At 34.9% G+C, this 26,319-nt stretch overlaps 1 protein-coding gene across 9 annotated transcripts in view; it reads left to right on the top strand.

The window, feature by feature from the left end:
* ADGRL3 (adhesion G protein-coupled receptor L3) overlaps positions 1-26,319 on the top strand; it is a 585,975-nt gene that overhangs the window by 240,714 nt on the left and 318,942 nt on the right. For 8 of the 9 annotated variants that reach the window (XM_060090753.1, XM_060090744.1, XM_060090771.1 and 5 more), the window contains 2 exons: positions 6,789-6,803; positions 8,963-9,763. In XM_060090753.1, the coding sequence (XP_059946736.1) occupies positions 6,789-6,803; positions 8,963-9,763 (816 nt within the window). The remainder of the gene's footprint in view (positions 1-6,788; positions 6,804-8,962; positions 9,764-26,319) is intronic. The other variant, XM_060090762.1, reaches the window with a different exon arrangement.

Raw genomic sequence — 26,319 nt, 5'->3', positions numbered from 1 at the left:
ACAATAACATGACTATATTATATCTATTTTATGAACTGTTGGGGAATGAAGGGAAAATTGACTATTCTTTTTTTTCCTGTTTCTTCCTTTTACACAGAATACAATTACCCTTAGTCTGAATTTGTCATTTACTCTAACCACAGGATATAGCTTGAGATGTTAAGGAGGACAAAGGACAACAAGGAAATCACTTTAAGGACATACATAAGTATATTTATGGAGGTTGACTGGACAATAAAAATAGTTTGGGGGTTAAAAGTGAAGAGAGAAAAGGAGAGAAACTAGTTCCATGGAAGTTTGGACATGAACAACAACAGCTATAATGTGGAATTCAGGATATTGGACCAGGCTAAAGACAAGAGGTCCTGAAGAAGGCCTAGCAGAGTTGTCATCATACAATTCATTTATTTATGATCTCATAACAGAGAGGAGTAAAGGGAGTGTTTTCCACTTGTGTTTTTAGATTGTCACAGGCTGTTTTATAGCAACAAACTTTTCTTGCCAATATAACCCTCAGAACCATTCATATACTTTTTCTTCTTTGCCTTTTTTTTTTTTTTTGGTCTGGTTTTACATTTAATTAGTTGAAGAAACAAACTGCTTATAAATTTTTCTTTCCTCCCCATGCATTAAAATATTCAAAGACATCATGCAGATATGCATTGCATGTATGAATCTATATAACAAGTCCAGATTGTCTTTTGCCACGTTTTTCTTTTTACTAGATGCTTAAAATATCGAGAAGCAGAATTAATCACCTCTGTGGATTTTGTATTAATTCAATAGCTGTTCATCAAATATGTATTATGTGCCAGGCATTGTGAGCTTGTGAAGGATACAGTGGTAAGCATGTTTTCTGTATGAAGGCAATTTGTTTGCATGTTTTTGTTTTTTTTTCAGGTGAGGGAAGCTTCTAGAATCAGAATTAGATGATGGACAATGACTGACCAATCCTAAATGTTACTAAGCTTTTCAGTGACGAATCATGTTTGCCTTGCCAGTTTTTGTTATGGGAGTATGATTTGTGTGTACTTACTTCAACTAAAATTATAGGATATTTTACTTTAGTCTTGAAACTAGCAAATAAATGATGAATGGGCTACAGCCAGTCATGACATAGGCAAGACCATAATAATTTTCTCCAAAGTACAACTGCCTAATAAATCTTAATTTTGAGTCACCAGCAGTACCAGAGGCACACTTTACTTATGCTATAGTTCATGCCAATTTCTTCACATTAGACCACGACCAGAGAATTAAAAGTTAAATTTTACCTAATGACAATTTAGAAAAAAAGTAAAGGTTGTTGGAAAAATAAAAATGTCCATTAAATTGTAAGATAGTATTTATAGACTATAATAAATACCTTATCAATACTTTTTACCATATATGCCATCTTCCTCATTAAGTATTTGTTGGTGAGAGAAATACTAATCACTAAGAAGTTAGGGCAATTGCAATCTAAGTGGAAGAATTTTATGTGGAATAAGACTAAAGTTCTGTGAGTGTACATTTTATGTTGTAGAATATACCTTCATATATAATTCAAAGGATATATATTTAAAGCTATTTCAAGGAATGAAATTAGTTCTAGAAATCCCTTTATAGGCTAGTGATTGAAAAAATGTCAACTTTAGTGTAAGATTCCACTCCCAACTTCATTGTAAAATGGGCCTCAAGTCCAAACTTTTGAGATGATTGATTAAAAATTTTTTTTGTACTTTTGAAGTCACATTTAATTCATTATTTTCATGGGGGGCATTGGTATAATCTTTTATGTTTCCTTTTTAAACAGTTGACTTTTGATTAAATAATATTTTTAACATCTTTACTGGAGTGTAATTGCTTTACAATGGTGTGTTAGTTTCTGCTTTATAACAAAATGAATCAGTTATACATATACATATATCCCCATATCTCTTCCCTCTTGTGTCTCCCTCCCTCCCACCCTCTCTATCCCACCCCTCCAGGTGGACACAGAGCACCGAGCTGATCTCCTGGTGCTGTGCGGCTGCTTACCACTAGCTATCTATTTTACATTTGGTAGTGTACATATATCCATGACACTCTCTTACTTCGTCCCAGCATACCCTTCCCCCTCCCTGTGTCCGCAAGTCCATTCTCTACATCTAAGTCTTTATTCCTGTCCTGCCCCTAGGTTCTTCAGAGCCTTTTTTTTTTTTTTTTTAGATTCCCTATATATATGTTAGCATATGGTATTTGTTTTTCTCTTTCTGACTTACTACACGCTGTATGACAGGCTCTAGGTCCATCCACCTCACTACAACTAACTCAATTTCATTTCTTTTTATGGCTGAATAATATTCCATTGTATATATGTGCCACATCTTCTTTATCCATTCATCTGTTGATGGACACTTAGGTTGCTTCCATGTCCTGGATTTTGTAAATAGAACTGCAAGGAACATTGTGGTACATGACTCCTTTTGAATGATTGTTTTCTCAGGGTGTATGCCCAGTACTGGGATTGCTGGGTCATATGGTAGTTCTATTTTTAGATTTTTCAGGAACCTCCATACTGTTCTTCATAGTGGCTGTATCAACTTACATTCCCACCAACAGTGCAAGAGGGTTCCCTTTTCTCCACACCCTCTCCAGCATTTATTTTTTGTAGATTTTTTGATGATGGCCATTCTGACCAGTGTGAGGTGATATCTCATTGTAGTTTTGATTTGCATTTCTCTAATGATTAATGATGTTGAGCATTCTTTCATGTGTTTGTTGGCAATCTGTATATCTTCTTTGGAGAAATGTCTATTTAGGTCCTCTGCCGCTTTTTGGATTGGGTTGTTTTTTTTTTTTTTTTTTTTTTGATATTGAACTGCATGAGCTACTTGTAGATTTTGGAGATTAATCCTTTGTCAGTTGCTTCATTTGCAAATATTTTCTCCCATTCTGAGGGTTTTCTTTTCGTTTTGTTTATGGTTTCCTTTGCTGTGCAATAGCTTTTAAGTTTCATTAGGTCCCATTTTTTATTTTTGTTTTTGTTTCCATTTCTCTAGGAGTCGGATCAAAAAGATGTTGCTGTGATTTATGTCATAGAGTTTTCTGCCTATGTTTTCGTCTAAGAGTTTTATAGTGTCTGGCCTAACAATTAGATCTTTATTCCATTTTGAGTTTATTTTTGTGTGTGGTGTTAGGGAGTGTTCTAATTTCATTCTTTTACATGTAGCTTTCCAGTTTTCCCAGCACCACTTATTGAAGATGCTGTCTTTTCTCCATTGTATATTCTTTCCTCCTTTATCAAAGATAAGGTGACCATATGTGCATGGGTTTAACTCTGGGCTTTCTATCCTGTTCAATTGATCTATATTTCTATTTTTGTGCCAGTACCATACTGACTTGATTACTGTAGCTTTGTAGTTTAGTCTGAAGTCAGGGAGCCTGATTCCTCCAGCTCCATTTTTCTTTCTCAAGATTGTTTTGGCTATTCAGGGTGATTTATTTTTCCATACAAATTGTGCAATTTTTTGTTCTAGTTGTGAGAAAAATGTCAGTGGTAGTTTGATAAGGATTGCATTGAATCTGTAGGTTGCTTTAAGTAGCATAGTCATTTTCACAATGAAAATTCTTCCAATCCAAGAACATAGTATATCTCTCCATCTATTTGTATCATCTTTAATTTCTTTCATCAGTGTCGTATAGATTTCTGCATACAGGTCTGTTGTCTCCTTAGGTAAGTTTATTGCTAGGTATTTTATTCTTTTTGTTGCAATGGCAAATGGAAGTGTTTTCTTAATTTCACTTTCAGATTTTTCATCATTAGTGTATAGGAATGCAAGAGATTTCTGTGAATCAATTTTGTATCCTGCTACTTTACCAAACTCATTGATTAGCTCTAGTAGTTTTCTGGTAGCATCTTTAGGATTCTCTATGTATACTATCATGTCATCTGCAAACAGTGACAGCTTTAGTTCTTCTTTTCCGATTTGGATTCCTTTTTTTTTTTCTTTTTCTTCTCTGATTGCTGTGGCTAAACCTTCCAAAACTATGTTGATTGTAGAGATTTAATCTGCTGCTCCTGAGGCTGCTGGGAGAGATTTCCCTTTCTCTTGTTTGTTCACACAGCTCCTGTGGTTCAGCTTTGAATTTGGCCCCGCCTCTATGTGTAGGTCGCCTGAGGGCATCTGTTCTTCCCTTAGACAGGACGGGGTTAAAGTAGCAGCTGATTCAGGGGCTCTGGATCACTCAGGCCATGTGGAGGGAGGGGTACGGATGCGGGGCGAGCCTGCGGTGCTAGAGGCTGATGTGACGTTGCATCAGCCTGAGGTGTGCTATGCATTCTCCCGGGGAAGTTGTCCTTGGATCACCAGACCCTGGTGGTGGTGGGCTGTACAGGCTCCCAACAGGGGAGGTGTGGATAGTGAACTCTGTTTGCACACAGGCTTTTTGGTGGCTGCAGCAGCAGCCTTAGCGTCTCATGCCTATCTCTGGGGTCCGCGCTGATAGCCGCGGCTTCTGACTATCTCTGGAGCTCTTTTAGGCGGCGCTCTTAATCCCCTCTCCTTACACACCAGGAAACAAAGAGGCAAGAAAATGTTTCTTGCCTCTTCCGGCACGTCCATACCTTTTCCTGGACACACTCCCAGCTAGCTGTGGTGCACTAGTCCCCTCAGGCTGTTTTCATGCAGCCAACCCCAGTCCTCTCCCTGGGATCTGGCCTCCGCAACCTGAGCCTCTGAGGCTCCCAGCCCCCGCTTGCTCTGCGGGTGAGCAGACAAGCCTCTCAGGCTGGTGAGTGCTGGTCGGCACCGATCCTCTGTGCAGGAATATCTCTGCTTTCCCCTCTGCACCCCCGTTGCTGCACTCTCCTCTGTGGCTCTGAAGTTTCCCCCCCCCCCCCGCCACCCGCAGTCTTCCCCTGGGAACGGGCTTCCTAGTGTGTGGAAACCTTTCCTTCTTCACAGCTCCCTCCCACTGGTGCAGGTCCCATCCCTATTTTGTCTCTGTTTTTTCTTTTTTCTTTTGCCTTACCCAGGTACGTGGGGAGTTTCTTGTCTTTTGGGAGGTCTGAGGTCTTCTGCCAGTGTTCAGTAGGTGTTCTGTTGGAGTTGTTCTACAGGTAGATGTATTTCTGATGTATTTGTGGGGAGGAAGGTGATCTCCACGTTTTCCTTTTCTGCCATCTTGAAACTCTTCTGATTAAATAATTTTTAAGGTGCTTAGTTATACTTCTTCTAGTTGTCAGTCTGAACTCAGGTTTGTTAGTAATCTAGCCATAGAATGAAGTGCGTCTCTTAGGTAAAGCTTTTAAGTGACCTATAATGAGGCATACAGTCCAGTGAACACTACAGTTACTTGATAAAGATCCATAATTAAGGATGATGATAAATTTTAACAGTATGAGTATCATAGAGTTTTTAAGAGTCCTAGAAATATTGCAAAAAATAAGATTTGTAAATTAATGAGATAAGGAATCTTAAAAAGAGAACCCCATTTACAACTTCCTAAGCATAACTTTTCATATATACCATTGTTGTCTTCTAACACGTGTGATACTGAGCTTTTGAAAAAAGTCAATGGAGAGAAATGAGTGTGATTTTGCCAACAATTGAAGACATGAGCTTAGGTCAATGCACAAAAATCTCACCTAAAAGTAACTAACCAAAATGGTATTTCTCCCTTGTTTTAAAATTTTCCTGTAGTTTTATTTATTGTGCATAGTAGATCAATTTATCCCTTCCACTGAAATTATCTTAGATTTGCATCACTTGAAATCTGTGATTTTTTTTCAAAGTTTGTATTATGAACCTATTCTTTCCTGACTTTCTCTTTTTTCCCATTGATTCTTTTTTTTTCTTGTTGTGATCTAGGCAAATTGTCTCCAATGAGACAAATGTTTATAAGATAAAGAAGATGCTGCTTGATGAGTTTCATGAATATGTTATAATTTCCCTGAATTTTCCCTGACTTGTATTAGTCAATATCTTAAAATAATAATGGAATCTAATTTGAAAGATACATAACCATAACGTGTTTGAGGATACCAATTTATTCTTTTAAGAGTTTGTTGAAAGACTCACTTAAGAATTTCAGAAAAGCCCATGGCAGGTGGCTCATTATTTATATCAACCTTCAGATACAAATTTTTCTGAAAGACGGTATTTTTCCACAATAATATAAAATATTTTTGAGTGGGAGGAATAGAACTTTCTTCAATAAGGATTCTAAATATGTTTATTCAGAATGAGATCATTCCCTGTTAATGTGTCACCCCATGAAGTACATTTCTCATAATACTGACAAGTTATAGAAAATATTAGGCCTTAGGAAATGAATTACAGAGTAGTTTCTTCTGAAGAGATCAATTTTTGAGATGGGTTAAAAGCAAGACTATTATGTTAAATAGTGATATTAACTATAATATTTAATAAATGAGACTATACCAGCTATCTGAAAGCTTTCTATATATAGTTACCAACTTGTCTTTCAAATGGAAAATATTTGTGTTATTATTATGAATATGTATTCCCTATGTCTATAATTTGGAATGGTATGTTTATTCAGTCTTAGCTTGATTAACTTTTGCCTTATTTTTTTCCAAGTTTGTACTGTATTTTTAAGCTTATAATGTGATTGTTTCTTAAAAATAATTTTATAGAGGAATGGGTTTTTTTAAAAAACATAATGTTCAATAAAGCAAGTATGAGTGAAATAAATTATTTACTTTCAGTTTGGAAGAGGTGAATAAAAAGTGCTTGGCCAATATCGTACCATTAATCTATTCTCTTTTCTCCTTTCTCTCTTTACTTCTCTCTCTCCAATAGAAGTGGAACAAAAAGGTAATTAAATACCTTTCATAAATTATATACTATTTATAGGCTAAGTTATTTAACAGTTTAACATCTAGTTAAAATAATTTTGTTATTAATTCTTCTCTATTTTATGAAAATTTATTTACTACTTCTGCTGCTCAACTTCACTTTAGTCTGTTGTACTGACCAGTGCTGGTTTGATTTTTTTAACCCTAAAACAGTTTAATAGTATAAAATTTTCAACCGTGCATTCTATTCCTCTTTATTTAAGCAGTTAGAAAAACGGTAGATGGTTTTGGATAGTTACTGACTGTTTTAGATTTGTTTTTATTTCTATAATAGATAATTTTCCATAGCTCTGGTGTGGTTCCCCTGTTCCTTTAATTTTTAACTATTAGGGGAAAAGGGGAGATGGTTTTCTAAAATACCTTAAAATAAAATGCTTTAGTAACCAAAGGCTGATTATTAACTAGCATAAAGTTTATATACAATTTTGACAATAATCCCTCCCCATCCTTTATAATTATAAATATCATATTAGAATCCTGTGAAATTCTTCTAATAATCAATTTTATTATCGAATATAATTTGATGATGGCCATCTATCCTTGCTATGGAAGATTTTGATAGTTAACTTTTCCCCTAAATTTTTCATTTTTCCAAAATTAAAACTTTGGGCATTTTAATAATGTACTTTCCTTTTTAATAATCTGTAAACCCTAGCTGAATTTCATCTTAGATTGTTTTCCATTGGATGTAGCTTTATAGTTGTTGTTAAAGAGCTAATCACTAATACCAAGAGAATAATACTTTAATCATTAAAATATGGGTCAACATACAAATTTCTTGTAATTTCCTAATTTCTCCTCCCAATACACTTCTAATCATTTCAAACATAACAGTGGACTGCATGATTTTTTTTCAATGTGTTTGCTCTGCAAAAATATTGGAGCACTGTTTCCCATAGCAGGTTCAGTGGAACATTACACCACATCAGGCTCTGTAGAAAGGGTTCCATGATCAAATTAGTTTGTGAAATTTGCTCACCCTCCCCACTTCCATCTTGGAGATTCACTAATGTACCTCAGCTATTAGAATCCTGGTATTATGTTTAATATGATATTTCTTAAACACAAATGGCTAGGGATCCCTGTTTTCTTTCTGTGTGCGTAATATGTGGCTAAACCACTTAAAACAGGTGCTTCAAGGACCTCCCTTTGGGAAACATTGCTTTTTAGCCCCTTCATTACAGTTGAATCGGCCAAGTTTTTTTTTTTTTTTTTTTTTTTTTGCCACCACTCATATGATGTGCTACTGAATCATACTAAAAATCAACTGAATTAGATAATTCCTGCCCATTTTCAGTCTGAAGTATGAGCAGCAAAATATTGTAGCAAGTAATCTTGTTTTTTAATGTTCTTCTCATGTAACAGTAAAAGGTACATGTTTTTAAGTTCCAATACTACTGTATTTAACAGGACATTTTTAACTGATTAAAATCTAGATCTTGGGTTCTTCTCTGTAACCTTTCACCTTTTCTTCTTTCCTTATTCCTTCTTTCCTTTCTTTTTCTTCCTTTCTCTTTCCTTCCAGTATCCATCCATCACTCATTTTTAATTGTGTGGGTTGCATGCTCTGTGTGTGCTATAGCTTTAAGAGCTTTTTTCCTAGAAGGCTTAGTGGCCTGTATTACAGGGCTTTTCTTTTGCCTTATTATTATATTTTAATTACTATTGTATTTTCATATGCTTCTTAATAAGTATAGAATAGTTAATAGCATCAGAATGAAAACAATATCTTTAAAAATTCCAAATAAGATATATAAAACCATCACATATAAAAATTTATATTTGTTATATGTCTATAGAATACATAGACATGTCACATTTATATATATAGCATATCCAAAATTATTGTAACACACTTGCAAGGGTAAAAAGCAAAGGAAAGCACAACCACTCTTTAAAAGGCCAAATTTTTTCAGCAAATGAAATCAAAATGATTATGAACAAATGTCAAAATTAATGTGGACAACTACTTTATGTTCTCAGAAGAATACAGCAAAATAATTAAGTGGTGGTGGGTATTTCTTGTTAGAGTTGAACTCTATTTGGTGAAAAATAAGAATATATGACAAAATATTAAAATTAATACATTTATTATTTTGACTCTTTCCCTTCCAACAGTTTTTCTTTGTCCTGGACTACTAAAAGGAGTATACCAGAGTGAACATTTGTTTGAGTCCGACCACCAATCTGGGGCATGGTGCAAAGACCCTCTGCAGGCTTCTGACAAGATTTATTATATGCCCTGGACCCCCTACAGAACTGATACCCTGACTGAGTACTCATCCAAGGATGACTTCATTGCTGGAAGGCCAACTACAACCTACAAGCTCCCTCACAGGGTGGATGGCACAGGATTTGTAGTGTATGACGGAGCTTTGTTCTTCAATAAAGAGCGCACCAGGAACATAGTAAAGTTTGATTTGCGGACTAGGATAAAGAGTGGAGAGGCTATCATAGCAAATGCCAATTACCATGATACCTCCCCTTACCGTTGGGGAGGCAAATCTGACATAGACCTGGCAGTGGATGAGAATGGGCTATGGGTAATCTATGCAACAGAACAAAACAATGGTAAAATTGTCATTAGTCAGTTGAACCCTTACACCCTACGGATTGAAGGGACATGGGATACTGCATATGATAAAAGGTCAGCTTCCAACGCATTTATGATATGTGGGATTCTGTATGTGGTCAAATCTGTATATGAGGATGATGACAATGAGGCCACAGGGAATAAGATTGACTACATTTACAACACCGACCAAAGCAAGGATAGTTTGGTGGATGTACCCTTTCCCAATTCATACCAGTACATAGCAGCTGTGGATTACAATCCCAGGGACAACCTTCTTTATGTATGGAATAACTATCACGTCGTGAAATATTCTTTGGATTTTGGACCTCTGGATAGTAGATCAGGTAAGTTTGACTTTTGATGGTACTTTAAGGGGAAATATTTACAACTTGCTCTTAGTAAGTTGATTGTATATTTTGATTAGACATCCTTTTGTGGTCTTCTGGCCTGTGTATTGAAAGGTATTCATTGTCTTTTCAGCTAAAAAATTGTTGCTGTCAGTCACTTTCAACTTTAAAAAAAATATAAGCATAAGAAACTGACTCTTCCTCCTCTGTGCAGCTAGTCTCCAACCTGCAGCCCTTATTTGAAGGGCATTTTCATTATCAGCTAGTTAGTTCTTTGTGTAGTGAAGTACACAAAACCTTTGCAAAAATAGAATGCCATCCCATCTAATTAATTGTGACATGCCCTGTGAAGTGCTGTCCACTTGGAAAATGTCAAAGGGTTGGCTTGATATAATTCTTCAGGAGGCCTGCACCAATATATTCAACTCACCAAGAGCATCATATATGACCACCCCTACTGGGAATATTGTCAGTTTACCTGTAAATATGTCTGAATGTATCTAATTAATACATACAGAAAAATGTTCATAACTGATACAGACAAAAAAAAAGATCTCAATTTTATAAGAAACAGCAGTGCAAAACTCAGTTTTGAAAAAAATGAGACAAGCTTTAACTCCCATTCTTTAAAATTGTATTTTTCCTCTCTAGGACATACTGTTTACTTTTAATATTATTTAAGGACAGTCATAAATTGCTTTATCTTTTACATTTCTATTTGCACAAGTGAGCAGAATTATCTTAGTCTAGAAGTTAAATTATTTTAACTAGCAATAAGATTGTTCCTCCTGATAAAGTATAATGGAAAAGTAAGATATAGGTGTCTGAATTTTGATAGTAATGTAGCAATTCATAGCTTAATTTTTTTCTTCTAGTGCTTACATGTTAATATTTCTTATTTTCTGCATTGGTTTTACCTTGCTTTTACTAGCATGTCATTCTGCTTACTAACTTACTTCACTATATACATATCTTCTTATACAATTAGATTCTAAGTACCATAGAGCCAGTAATCTTGCCTACCCATCTTTTTATTATTTTTCATCTGACCATTATTTCTGCCTTCTTAGACACTAGTGTCATATATGGCATATAGAAAATAAAGCCTCAATAATTCTTTGTTGAATGAATGACTGGATGAATGAATGAATGCCTTTCCACTTCTCACTGTGATAGAATGTCAAATTGGGTAGCATTTTCTCTAATCCCTGTAAGAGTGACAGCAGTTCTTTCCATGGCCAGCAATGCTGATACTATGTTGAATTGCTTTGTGTGGAAGGAGAAGCCCAATATGCAACAGCAGCAAAAGCAACTTCTCCTTACTAAGTTCTCAAAAATCTCATAGACCTGGCTAACCTCTGTACAGGTAAGGTTTCTCAATCCAACACACCCTTCAATTAAAAACCTAAGCAAATCATCTGGAGTATTCTGGGAAGACAGTTCTTTCAGATCTGTGATGTTCTTAAACCAAAATTCATATTTTGGCAGTGAAAACTTTTGATGAGTGGTTCTTAGCCTTTTTTGACTTTTAATTGTAACTGGAGTAATTTCTAATTGCCTCCAAAGAAATAATATATAATAACTCACCATCTTTTAATGTTTGTGAATAAGGGACAGTAACATATTGATTTTATTTATTGGAAAGATCATAAATTATTTCTGTTTAGAATAATAGATAGGTTAAAATTAACATTCCAGGTTTTGATTTGATGGACTGAAGCAAATTCTTAGCTTAGTTTTTATAAATTATTTCTAAAGAAAAAGATGATACCATAACCTCATGTATTTAGAGACTTGCCAAAAATATTTCTAACGTACATTAATAAAATTATGTGTGTATCCATATGTATGATGTCATTGTAATTGTGGACATAGGAAAATTATACCACTCATTTAATTTTGTTTGTTTGATTATGGGAGTTAAATTATCAGCCATCTTGCCCGCTTGTACTAGTGCACCTATTTGTTAAAAACATGCTTTTAAAGTGACAAACACTGAGAAATGATAAAGTTCAGCTTTTGAAACAAATTCCTAACTTAAGCCAGGAGATTCAGTTTGCACACTTTTTAAATGACAGTGAAGCTCTCTTATGTTTTGCAAAGAGTGAGATTTCAGCTGTATTAAATTTGTATATATAATCACAAGAAAAATTATCAATTTTCATGCATGAATGCTCAAATTAAAAAGCTAGTACTTTGGTGTGGACTTAGTTTAGAGGTAGAAAGAATAAGTGTAGAATAATAATAAGTGTACATTTTATGCATGAATATGAGAATTTCAGTTAGCATTAATGGAGGCTGTTCACCTTATTCTACACAAAGTTTCAACTGAGTATTTTTCTTTATTATAAATTACATTGACATTTTTCAAAGAAATTTCCTTTAATGAATTCTTATTATGGATCTTCTTATGTGTCTATGTATGGAAACCAACTTACTATAAATATGTTAGGGTCAAAAAGACTAATTCTGACTAATTCTAAGTCCATAGATCTATATAGTATATTTTCTGTTGCCATCTGTTGGAAGCAAGCTGAGTATTTTTGCTCTGATTTCAACTGAGCTCTAATCATTGAAAAGTCACACTTGAAGTTTTTATGTAATGGGGTATCTGTGTTTTACTTCTACTGAATATTACTATTCTGTAAATTAAAAGATCTGGGTGTTGGAAGTTGAGACAAATATGTTCTCTCAGATGTATAAAAATCCTCAGGTGAAGCATCCATGGAGGTGGCATACTGCTTCTGAACATGGGTCTGGGAGCCTGAAGGACTTGTGTTTTAATTCTGCCTCAGGTGCTTGTTTGACTATAGGCAGGCTACTGAGCCTCTTGGTCTTAGTTTCCTCAGCTATAAAATGGAAAAAAAATAATACCTATCTCGGAAGATTATTGTTATGATATATGTAATAGACATAGCAAAATTAACATAAAATCTACATGCCAACCCTACAAGGACCATTATTATCCAGATTATCTGATTGAGGGGCTTAAGGCACTACAGCTCGTATAATTTATTTAAAAATTACTCAGCTATTAAAATGCAGTCCAACTTGAGATTCATGCTCCCTTCCATGACACTAGTAGTGGAAAGTATGCCTACTGAGGCTATGTGTCTGGATGCATTCACTTGACAGAAGTGATCTCAGTATCCCCATGTGTCAGACACTCTCCAGATGCAAATCTAATTTGTAGTTCTCATGATTAGATAATTACCGTAGATCTGCACTCCAAACAATTGCCTTTATTTTTCAATGGTGAAATCATACTGTGTCAAGATTTGTTGAATAATTTAAAAAATAAATTAATGAATTATTATATATATATATATATTAAACCTTCTTATTCAACATATTATGGGAATGGGAGTATTAGTCCTAACATTTGTTTTATTAAGATTACATGTATGCTTCTCAGGTAGTCCTCTTCTCAGTTTACCATGCACTCCTATGATCTAGAAGTGTTATGTCACCCCATTTATTCCCCACACACCACCCATACCTACTTCTCCTCTTCACTCAGATTGTAGCGATATTTGATAACCTAAAGGAAGTTTAGTCTGTTAAAAAGTGCCAAAGCACTTTAACACCTAATGCACTTTCTTCCAGAAGAAGTAATTAGAGAAATTAGTCAGTGTTTACAATGGGAAAGAAAGTGAACAACTGTTCAATGAATGTTATTTTCGGGACATATTCTCAAATTTTTCAGTTAATGAATTACAGGAATTTTTTCAACTTAGAGAAAATAGAAAGTGTATTCAAGTGAATAAGTGTGTTCCTTTGAAAATATATTTTGTCTGCAGAACAGGTGATTGATTCGGTTTTGAACACCAGTATCAAAAATACCTGTAAGCATTAGCACCTGAGGATAAAGTAAATATGAAAGTGCTATTTTTTTTCTGAGCAGAGAACCAGCAAATCTAGAATTTTTCTCAAATGTACTTTTAACTGAGCCTTTTTCCTGTCTTATAAAATACAATAATACTATACATTCATCATTGCCTCCAATTGGCTATCTTTTGTAAGATACACATTAAAAACCCCCAAACAATACTTAGCTATTTCACAAGTTATTTGAGTGATTCTTATGTCAGCATCATAACTCTAAAATTCTACCTGATGTCCTGATATATCCGGTGTGAGGGATTTAAATAGTTGTTTTACTTGCCTTTAGTTAACTGGTGTTGAATGACTTTCACTCTTGAGTTCTTTCTCCTAAAGCACCTTGTGCTGAGTTCATTATTCATTGATAAATAGGAGATGTGAGGTACTTTCTTTGACTCTTCCATTTTGTTTCTAAAGTGTCCACTGAATAATCCAAACTTTCCTTGTCAAATATACAAATATTTTCCACTATTTCCTACTGAAGGAAGAAGAAGTAGGCTCAGGTTGATAAGAATAAGAAGCTCAGAGCCAAAATTTTTCTGAAATTAGTGTGTCTAACAGATCTAAAAATATGTTGGTTGAGGTTTAGTGAAACACATCAAGCAGTCAGTATGAACCACAAATGATAAGGACACGTAGCTACTGTCTAGTGCCTACTCTTCTGCTTCCCAAATACAATCCACATTTTCTTGCAAGCCATTTGAGATTATGTAAATGTAATCATTCTTGTATATGCTGAAGAGAGTAGACTCTAAAACCACAACAAAAAGCCTACACATAACAGTTTAACAATGCAGATAAGGTGAAACTTCTGTCCTTATAATATGCTAATTAAGTGCATCTGTGTCTCCAGTAAAAGCTGTGGTTATGTAGTGATGAATAAGAACTTTAAACACACATGACACCTCGTTAAAATGTAATTTTCACATCATATATCTGAGCCCTTTACTTTGACAGCTGAGTAATGTGAGTGCTGGGCAGAGAATCTTGAACATTTCTAAACTGTCACGTGTTTATTAATAAGTAGCTGAATCTGCTTCCCGAACGATTTAGTTAAATGTGTTGCACCCTAGTCACAAAATAGAGCCTGAAAGTAGTGGGATTTTAAATCAAACTTGTCCTCAGTGTATAGGTCATGATTGCTTCACAGTTCCACTTGAGATGCCACATTGTCTCTAAAGTTTAATTTACATCTATCTTAGTAGCTGAGTGAACTTTACAGAAAGAAAAAAATAGCTACTTGTTGCTAATTTCAACCAGGTCTGTATTTTTATGCATCATCTGTTTGCCTGTCTGCAGAGGAGCCCCTTCTTTTTCTCTCCAATGCTTCTTCATTGCCTGTAGTGACAGCTGCTGCCTGAGGGCATTGCTGCTGGTGATTTTTCAGGGAGCACAGCCAAAACTTGCAAAATTTGCAATAGCTATTCCATTGCCACTTAACATCAGCTGAATTCTCTTATGTTTGTTTTTACATGTCTTGTATTTTTCTTCTTCATAATTGAAGGCTAAACCTTTCCTAGAACAACACCTTCTGCTTTTCGGGCTCTGAATATCAACATCGCAGTCCTGTACAAAGCACAACTAGCTGGACCTGGCTTTGTACAGCTGAGCCCGGTGTTAGCCATTCATCCCACATCTAGGTGGCCCTCCTAATAAAGGAGACAAGCTGCAAGGTTCACAAATGTTACTAAGTTATTATTTTTTTTTCCTACAGAGTGATGTCCCTGGTAAATGTATAATTATTAGGACAGTAATCATGATTATTTCTACATGTAGCTCACAGTCATAAAAGATGACTTGTGAATAAGCTTCCCACTCACACCAGCTGTCTTTTCTGTAGCCATTTCACTGCTCATTAGCACATCCACCAGAGGGCAGGCAGGTGGAACTGAAATAGTTTGGCTGCTCATTATTAGCACATCTTGTCAGGGTTGGCAATAGTGATTATAATGGGATTTCTGGTTATCAAGGGGTTCCACTTTAGAATACTCTGCTTCTATCCATATTGACATAAATAAGTGAGAATTAACTTTATTATATAGCAAAGTCTGACATTTGCTTTATTTCTGTTTTTTTTTATTTTAGACAATGAGCAAATATCTTAAAATAGGGTGGCCAAGCAAAAATATTAATTTAAGCAGAAGATTATTTCCCTCTTAATAAGTACTTTCCACCACAGAGCTAAATTCTCTGATAATAATGCCTAATGACCAAAAATTTAAGATACCTAAATTACAGGAATAATCTACCATGTTGTATAATTTTATGGGATGAGACATGTCAGATTTCCCTGAAAACAATGGATAATATATTTTTTGTTTGCTTAATAAGAATTTGCCTGTTTCTCTTCATTCCCTTCAGTAGTACAAATTCATAGCCAAACTCTATGCATCCACTTACCCAGTGAAAATACAAATTAAAATTATGTAGGACTTTCTCTCTGAAGTGTCATGTGACTGAAATATTTTAGCCTTAAAATTTGGATTTTTAAAACTAATGTTAGAAAAAACAATTCTACCAAAAATATACAAATGCAAGTGAAGTTAGGTATTTGTTGATTTCATAACTTAGAATGATCTCTTATGCTAATTTTTTAACTAAGAAATGTTTTTGAAGAAACTTTTGCCTTTGAGAGAAAATGGCACTTAAAAACACTTTGTTCAATAAAAATATAAAATCATAAACTTTAAAAATTTTTGAAAACAAAATTTCAAAATCTATGATAATTTTGCTGTATAGTATACATATTTACATATTAAACAAAAAAAAGAGACTTTATAGAGAAGCCCACTGAGAGAAATCTGAGACAAATAGTGATAATAGTGGGGAAGGGGTTTCTGAAAATGCATTCTTTACTTTGATACAGAAAAATAAATCCTTCAACCTGTTTGTGGAGAAGAAGCTTGAAAGTGGACTTGGAAATATTAAGATAACGTCAAAGGTGAAAAGTGAAATTCAGGCACAAAATCAAACCTGCTGCAGAAAGCAGAAGCAGGGAGCCAGACTGGGCTTAAGTCATAAGTCCAGTGATTGATTGATGGGCCTTTCTTCCTCTCTTTCTCTCTTCTTTCTCCCTTCCTTACTTCCTTTCATTACTCACGAGACTTGGCTTTAGGTAGCTGAGGCCAAGCACTGTGCTATACTCTGTGATTACAGCTGTGAACAGAGCAGGCATTGGCCCTGCCCTCTTGGAGTTTACAGAATAGTGAAGACAAATAAGAAACAGAAAGAGAAAGGGTGAGGGGTGTCAGAAAATAATAATACTTATTAGCTACTGTTTGTCGAGTGCTTTCTTTTCTGGCCTTTTACATAGATTACCAACTTTCATCCTAATAAAAATCATGCAAAGAAAACATTATTCTCATTTCCAGATAAAGAAATTTAGGATCAGAGACGGTAAATAACTCAAATGTCACATACAGGGCTTCCCTGGTGGCACAGTGGTTGAGAGTCCGCCTGCCGATGCAGGGGACACGGGTTCGTGCCCTGGTCCGGGAGGATCCCACATGCCGCGGAGCGGCTGGGCCCGTGAGCCATGGCTGCTGAGCCTGCGCGTCCGGAGCCTGTGCTCCACAACGTGAGAGGCCACAACAGTGAGAGGCCCGCATACTGAAAAAAAAAAAAAAAAAGAAAAGAAAAAAGTCACATACATAGTCCAGAGTTACAGTTAGAATGTTAGTCTGTCTGACTTTCTGCTATGTCATGTTGCTTCCAATCAGTAATTTAAAAGAATACAGGTGCCATAGCTAAGGAGCAAGGGAAAAGCAGGAAGGCAATGTACAGGTAGTAGAATATAAGTAAAGCAGGTAAAATGAAGTAGCAAATGCAAAGTAGCAAGGCCACATCAAACTCATTTAGAATAAGGACAAGCAAACAGCAGCTAGTGTTATAAAGCACAAACTGCACTCTGCCCTGCATATGGCCATCTGGGCAGTGGGGTGGAGGGCCCTCCTTGGCACGTGCCTTGCTCCAGTGCTTGGCAAACAGTATCAGTGTACGAAACAGTATCAACATGTTACAACAGGGTGGCTGGCAGACAGGCAGGCCTTCCTCACCTGGGTCTCTGGTCTCATTTGGCTGAAGACTAAGAGAGAGCAGTCTCCACTGCTTTGCTGTGTACTCCCCTACCCCCATCCCCGGCCAAGACCTGCTCTAGTAAAGTAGAGGTACAGCGTCCTTGTCAGGAGGATGGTGTAGGATGTAAGAGCTACAGGTGTTTCTGGAGAGGACTTTGGAGAACTGAAGAGATGGTTCCAGATCACTTCTGTTTTCACACACACACACACACACACAGACACACACAGCACCTGCCATCCCCTCCAAATTGTACTGGGTTTCACACACATGCCTTAATGCTTTAAAAAAATGCTATGAAGTACAGATGTGGAAAATAAGACTCAGAAATGTAAAATTATCTGTCCAGAGAAACCCAGTTGATAAATTTAGATGTGGGTTTCAAAGAAACCCAGGTTTATTTGACTAAGTCATGAAGCTGAAGCAGTTTATATTTACAGGGGAAAAATTATAATACACACAAACATACAATAGAATATGATATAATGGTGCATAGATTTGATGTAGGGTGTGTGTGTGTGTGTGTGTGTGTATGTATGTTCCTGTTCCTAGAAATGCTTGAAGAAACAGATTGAATTATTGGAGGATTAGAAGACTTAGAAACTTTTGCGGAAATTCTGAGCAATTTAAAAGACCGTATGCTAACAGAAGTGTATGGAATCTAAAAAAAAAAAAAGAAATGGTTCTGAAGAACCTAGGGGCAGGACAGGAATAAAGATGCTGACGTAGAGCATGGACTTGAGGACACGGGGAGGGGGAAGGGTAAGCTGGGACAAGGTGAGAGAGTGGCATGGACATATATACACTACCAAGCGTAAGGTAGATAGCTAGTGGGAAGCAGCCACATAGCACAGGGAGATCAGCTCAGTGCTTTGTGACCACCTAGAGGGCTGGGATAGGGAGAGTGGGAGGGAGATGCAAGAGGGAGGAGATATGGGGATATATGTATATGTATAGCTGATTCACTTTGTTATAAAGCAGAAACTAACACACCATTGTAAAGCAATTACACTCCAATAAAGATGTTAAAAAAATAAAAATTAAATAAAAATATAAGACTTTAGAGCTTTGGGGACTGGCTCTTTGTTAGATTTATTTCTACTTAACTTATTTCCATTTTATTAATCCAGATAGTTTGCTAGCAATACTATTATGGTTACTATCTATGAGCAAGATTAGCAAAATGGGGGAAAAGGAAAACGAAGAAAGAAAAGGAGTTAGTGAGGCAAAGAATGAGGGAAATAAAATTTTTTTCCTAAAAATAAATGGACAAGAAATGAATGAGTTCCCTTTCTTCAAAGGGAAGGTGATGAAAGAGCATGCATTTAAAAATGTTATTTTCCAAGATTGATTTAAGAAATAACCTCAAGTGGCTAAAGATAAAATTAAAGACAAAGTATGGAATACTTATACCTTGCTGGTTGAAATATAAATTGTTGTTAACCACTTTTGAGAGAAACTTGGCAATATCTAGTAGAGCCCATGTCTACATGATTGGCATAGCTTATATACTAGCAAATCCACTTCTAGGTTTGCTCACTGGAGAAACTTTCTTACATGTGTGCATAGAGAGCAAGCTTTGTGTGTGGTTGCCCAAGTGACTAATAATCAGCTGGAATAGGAGACATGAATGTGACATCTATCTTCGCTGGCACAGAGATATTAAAAGCCCTGGTCAGTGTTGAAGGTAGAGGGAAGCATTATGTGATCAGTTATTCCTTAGAAAGAAATATACTAAGTTAAGTACTGGTACCATGAAATGATAAGTAAGAAAATATCTTATACTGAAATTTACTCTTTCTAGTAATATCATTCCATTTGGTCTCAAGCTGGCTATAATAACTTAAAGAAACCAGGATTACAATTTGCCAAAGTACCAACAACCTTTAACTCCTGTAACTCTTTCTCAGAAATCATTACATTGTTAGTAAAAGAAGCCCTTTCTTGTCAGAAAAGGAAAATTTTCCTCTGAAATTTTAATTGAGTGTGAAATAGTAATAGCTGTTATGTGTTCCAGCCACTGTGCACATTAAAAAATCCTTGAGAATTTAATTGCTTTAAAAGTATGTTTATACCTCCTTCACTGAATTTTCCCCATGAGTATGAATAGATTCATATATTCTAGATTCCTATAACAGCTTTTGGTATAACAATCATTTTTAAGCTTTCAGGAACATGGCAAAGTACTTCAGGGGATCAACAGGACTACTGAGTTAGCTGATCATGTCCCAAAGTTAAGAATTTACAATGCCATGACACAGGTTCAAGTGCCCAGTTTCTGCAAGCATGGAAAAGCTAAAATTTTCTAAACCGAATGGTGAACTAGAAAACATATGTGAATTAAGGTGGAGGTTTTAGTTCTCTGAGTTATACAACTGAAAAAGATGTTAATCTTAAGAGATACGTGCCATGAAAGTATTGAATTTCAGGACAAAATATCACATAAGGAATATAAAAAATAATTATCTAGTGGAGTTAAATTGTATATTGGTGTTAGAGTCTAAAATCATCTATTAAAGTAAAAATTAAATATAGTCAAACTTATTTTTGAAACTCCTTTAGTAGTTTATAAAATATAGTGAGTTTTTAAAAATATATCCGTATAGAGTACAGAGATAGCATTATATGTTATTGTGCAATGTATATAGTGCATAATAAAAGGTACCTTTACAGAGTATAATTTTATAATATTTTAATTACATAAAAGAACTACATGAATTCATTTAAATTCAATGTAGTATCTGTGATACAATTATTCTGTATTTAAAAAAAAAAAAGAGTTCCATCATTATTTCTGTGTAAATTCTTTCAGTGAGAGCTTTTTTCCCTAAGCAAGACATGTATTCTTCTTGAATATATTGATTTGTACTTTCCCATTAAACTTCTATACAATTATTAGATCACTTATTAAGTGCCTCAGCAGTACAACTAAAAAAAGTCATGTGACATAAGAATATTTAATGATATCAGAAATATTCATTATGTATTGCTAATTTTTCTTAGAAAGCAGGTTTAAATGATTTGGAATTCAGGTCATTATACATTTTTCTACTATTGTTTATGTTTGAAAAAATTTTTTTAAGTTTTTAAAAAATGATTTATGTAGAATAGCCCTATTCATTATACCTAGTACATTTTTTAGCAAGCTGAGGATCCAGAGTTTTAATGATAGTTAATTTCTTAATGGTTCAGATTTGAGCTTTTCTGGGTTTTCCCAAATTTCTTTAGTGAATATGTTAAGTCTCTGAAATATTTGAAATAAATTTCTGAAAATTAAGCTAATATTCCACATGACTAGAGTAACAATAATCTATTTAGAATTCTATGATGGAATGTAAAAAGGCCTTCTAACTGTGTTCAGGACAATTACCCAACTACCTAATTCCCACCCCTTTGTGACTAGGACACACAAATAAGAAATTGCCATAGTCTTACTGAGAGAATGAAACTGTAAGAGAGGAGCCTTACTCCATTTCTAGGTTTTTTTTTCTTTGCTAAGGAAGAAAGTTCATAGTTCTTAAAAGAATTGGGCATTCCTAGAAACTTTGCTTCTACCCCTTGACTACAAAGTCATTATATTATTTGATTTAGTAGTATTTTCTGTCAATTTTGACTTTTAAGCTTTTAAAGCATTAGTTTTCACCCGTTGTTTGTAAGGATAAAAATTGAAAAGGCGAAAACATAAAAAGACAACCATGAGTTTAAATATACCCACATTGAATTTGAATGAAAAGAGTCAACCATTCTAATAAGAGATGAAACTTAAATATTTTACTTTTAGCTTTGACAATAAAGCAGATAAATTGCCCATCTGAAACTTTCAATATTTTTTTTTATTTATACAACTATTCCCTTTTTATGTTCATGCTTATATTTTCTAGGAAGAAGTAGGTAAGTATGTTTATTGAACGTAGACTATATTTTTGATGAAGGAGAAGCACTAATGGCTTTTATCTTGGTGTAATTATATATATATATATAGTTTTTTTGCGGTACGTGGACCTCTCACCGCTGTGGCCTCTCCCGTTGCGGAGCACAGGCTCCGAACGCGCAGGCTCAGCGGCCATGGCTCACGGGCCCAGCCGCTCCGCGGCATGTGGGATCTTCCCTGACCGGGGCACAAACCCGTGTCCCCTGCATTGGCAGGTGGACTCTCAACCACTGCACCACCAGGGAAGCCCGGTGTAATTATATTAAAAACCATTCATAGCGAAAGTATTAGAGTGTTTTGCTGCAATTTTATGTAGTTATTTTGGGAGGCAAATAATTTTGTTCTAGTGAACAGTGGGTTTAAATACTTTGGTGAATTAAAGTCTCTTTTTATATTTCCTTGTGTAATAGAACTTAAGTGTGTTCAAGTAGGTTATAGGCAAGTTATTCCTAAGTTATATAGGATAATGGATCTCAAAGTGTAGTCCAGCAGGAACTTGTTACAAATGCAAATTCTCAGGTCTCACTCCAGATTAAATCAGAAACTCTGGGGGTGAATCTCAGTAATCTATTTTTAATAGGCTTCTAAGTTTGAGAATTACTGTGTAGACCATAACCCCTAGGTTGTATATACCAGGTTAGTATACACTATGGAGTATAATTTAAAACATTAAACTTTTTTTTTTTTTTTGCTTTCTAAATTTCTGTGATATTTGTTGATTGCCTTTAAGTGTTTCCCAATCCCCTATCTGATGACTCCTGCAAAGAGGCTGTAAAACTCACTGAGGGAGCATGTTAAAATGCAGACCTGTCTCTTTCAAATCACAGCCCTAAAATGTTGATTCAGTATGCAAAGTGAGGCGTGGGGATAGTATATTTTAAAGGTGATTCTGGGTTTGGAAAAAATTACTACTCTAGATTCCCTAAGGTTTAAATAAAATTTATATCTTAGCAGGAATGTTATCTTAATGCATTAAAAATCTGTGGAGCGATATATACTTTCTACCTCCTCTCTGGGCTAAGGCTGTTCTGGCAGTGAAATGCATCACTTTGTTTTATTAAATGACCCTGTTTTGTGTCCTCATAGAATTACTACCTGTGTGGTTGACAGAAAAGAACAGCAGCCTGATACAGGATGGACACATCCCCTCTCAGGCTTGTCCTAGCAATGCAAGATGCCATTCATCTTCACCTTGAATAGCTGGAATAAATTAACACAGTGAGAAGAACAATGAGACTCTAGGCAATCATGCAGTGCCTCACAACCACTCATGGTCTAATCATATGTTGGGAAACAAACAAACAAACAAAAAAGGTGAAAAATGTGCAGGAAAACAAATTAGACCTGACACTATATTTGAAGGAATGTAGCAACCAGTATAATCCCATCCTTAACCATGAGCAATACCTCAAACTTCCATATTCTAATTTAAGGCTAAGTTTTGTTTCATAATCGAAAGTGAGATAGGTAGAATTCTGAATTTTTCATTTATGCTCATAATTTTACAAGTATACTAACACATAGTCTGGAATACATGATAGTTCCTTCTTCTGTCCATCCCCACTGACTTTTGTAAACATGGACAGATGACAAGCTGTTTTGAAATGCTATTTTGCTGCCTGAGTCCGATCACTCTTTCTGACTGTTCATTTATTCTGGCTATTCAAGGCTGGCATGAATGGCACTCAGATTTGCCAGCTGAGATCTGAGTGGATGCAGAAAACGTGCCCATCCTGAATCAGGCTGATGTGTAATCTTTGTTTGGTCCAGCCCCCTGATGCTCTCATTTTTCTCTTTTAAGACAGAAACATCTAGTGGCTTTGACCTAATAAGAATGTAAAATTTAAAAGGATGTTTTCAAATGTGAACCTGTTGAATTAAATATGCTGATGTGCTTAAAAGGCACTCAAAATTTTTATATCATTTTAATTTTTAAATTAAAAGTGTGCATGGAATTGCTGTTCCACTAAAGGAAATAACTATTTTTATGAAAAACTTTATGTTAAATTTTCCTTTCACCTTTTAAAAAAATATCTATTATTAGAGTTATCTCTAGAAATATTTGGCTTAGTTACTAGGGTAAATAGTAATTGTTTGTTCCAAAGATTTTTTGTTCAGTTTCCTCTGATTATTTTAATTTTGCACCATCCATCCCCCTGATTTAGAGCTGAAAATACAGTCATTCATTCTTGTTGCATGAAGTTTGATTTATTTGTTTTGACTGTACTCTATTCCGATTAGTACGTAAGGCAATTCTGCTATTTTTCCTGTTTAAAATAATATGAAATAGTAAAAGCAATATAATAATATGAAGCCTCACACAAGCCTTGGGGTTTTTTGCATTGCTAAACTATAGGAAAAAGGAAAATCTAAGAGATGGAAAATCTAAAAATCTTGTTTTACTAATAGCTATTATGATTTCTGATTTTAGATTCTAAATATATTTTCTTTGAGATAATTCAGAGGCCTTTTAGATTTCCTTAATTATTTTATATAATAAGGCTAAAATTTTACATAATTCATTTTGTTAACAAGTACTTATTTAATTCTTAATTTTGTGTCCAGCTCTGTACTCAAGATCTTAAATTAATTAGAATGAATATGTGATGGAACTTATCCTTTTAAATTTCAAAGCAATTCATTTTAGTGTTAAAGTGGACTGATTATACTGCTTGAAATGGGACAAGTAGGACATAGTTTTCATTTGGCAGGGTATCGATGGGTACTATAGGCAGAGATACAACACTGGCTGCATCCTAAATATGTGAGCTCCCTGCTATTTTGACATACTCAGCTTATACTAGATTCCTTTCTTTTTCCATTAATGAGAAGGAATAATATTCACTGATTCAGTCTGTAGCACTTGGCCATTATTTGCTGAGCTGTATAAACAATGAGCAGCTGTATCATTGTTTATATTACGTGATTTTGTTTATTCATTTAAAAATTTTATGACAGTAGTGTGGCTTAGCAGCATGCTTATGGTAATGAAGAAGTTAATTAGCAATGTTGAGCAAGACTTCAGGAGATGAGTTTTAATAAGTAGTACTGAAAATATTATAGTAGTTATCTGCAGATAAACATAATAAGCCTCAGACAAATGGGAAAAATGTTCAGATTACAAAAAAAAAATCACATTAGAATCCTTTGACTTTCAGTTTCCAAAGAATAGCACAGATAAACACATACTCATTCAGATACCATAATTTCCCTGTTTTGTTTTGTTTTTTCATTAACATAAAACTACAACATGGGTAGAAAATGGAAGATTACTTTAATAGAAAATAAGCAATCATCTTTAAATAATAAATACACTCTGAAAGACAACTCTGCCAGTAAAAGAGTCAGACAGCTTACCAAGAATCCTGGAATTGCATGAGCTTTCCAGCCCAGAAATATTGATAGACATAGTCTGAGTGTCTTAGTCTGCTTCATTTTAGAGCCAAAGAAGTCTTAATTCAAGGATCAGGAAATCTGTAATTGGAAAGAATCCCATAATCACTGCTGATATTTTCCTCTAGTTATAAGTGGCTTTATTGTGTCATAAGCTCACTGAAGAGCTCTGGATTTTGCTAAGAAAAGTATTCTCAGGCTCCATTTACTAGACCTGGTGTTCACTTTTGCTGGCTATGCAGTAGCATGTCATGCAGTATTTGATAGGGTGATATGAAAAAGCTTATATTGGAGTATTTTAATACAGCATCAATTTTGCCTGAGGGCTAAACAGAGGTTAAACTTACATTTCTTGCCATTTGTAACTTAGTGGATACTATGACTCATTTTGGGAATTCATTATGATCGTGGCAAGGTGACGTTACTTTATTCTTTTGTCATGCACCATCAGCAGTGTCTCCATATCTGGGCCAAACCCATTGGATAACTTAGTATATATTCAATTTCCATAGACCTAAAGAGGTTATTTTTAATGAGGTAAAGGAATTTTTTTTCTTGTTTATAAATGTCAGATATATGAGTCTCATATGAGTGGGAAGTGCCAAAAGTTATTAAAGCCAAGAGAAGTAGATTGGTGATAAGAGATATTTTGAAAAGAGATCATTCCAGGAAATTGTACATAAAGCCTCTCAATGAAGATTTTTTGTTGGATGAGTTATGCGCACACTCAAAATATTATTTTATTTATTTAACATTTTGTGAGTGTTTATTATGTGCAAAATACTTTACTGAATGCTGTGAGAAATAAAGTAAGAGCCTTGGCTCCATAGATAATAAACATATAATTCAGTTGGGCGGGCAGTGCACTGGAACAAAGTCAAGTTATGCCAAGTAACCAATATTTTTAGTTTTTAAAAATCTTACCAAATTAATAATAATATATCTTAATAAAAGATAATAAATCTTGCAAAAGTCATATTCAACTTGGATTTAGTTTTATTTAAATAAGGTATTTAGCCAACTCTTATATGACAGTCTTAAGAGAAGATGAAGAAATATGGATTGGATTAGATTAGGTTACGTTATAGAGAATTGCCAATATTTTTGCAGTTTTGATTTACAAATTACCAGTTTCATATGACTTGACTTAATGTAATGTACCATCTTCATAAGTGGCTTGAATTAACAAGTGAGACTAAAGAAATATGTTGATTTGTCAGAGTAAACCTAGAAGGTGGTCTTTTGGGCATGTTGACAGGCTATGTCATTGACC

This window comes from Mesoplodon densirostris, chromosome 1, assembly GCF_025265405.1.
Source record: "Mesoplodon densirostris isolate mMesDen1 chromosome 1, mMesDen1 primary haplotype, whole genome shotgun sequence".
Lineage (NCBI taxonomy): Eukaryota > Metazoa > Chordata > Mammalia > Artiodactyla > Ziphiidae > Mesoplodon > Mesoplodon densirostris.
Note: the sequence above shows the minus strand (reverse complement) of the source record. Positions and strands in the feature narration are given on the sequence as shown.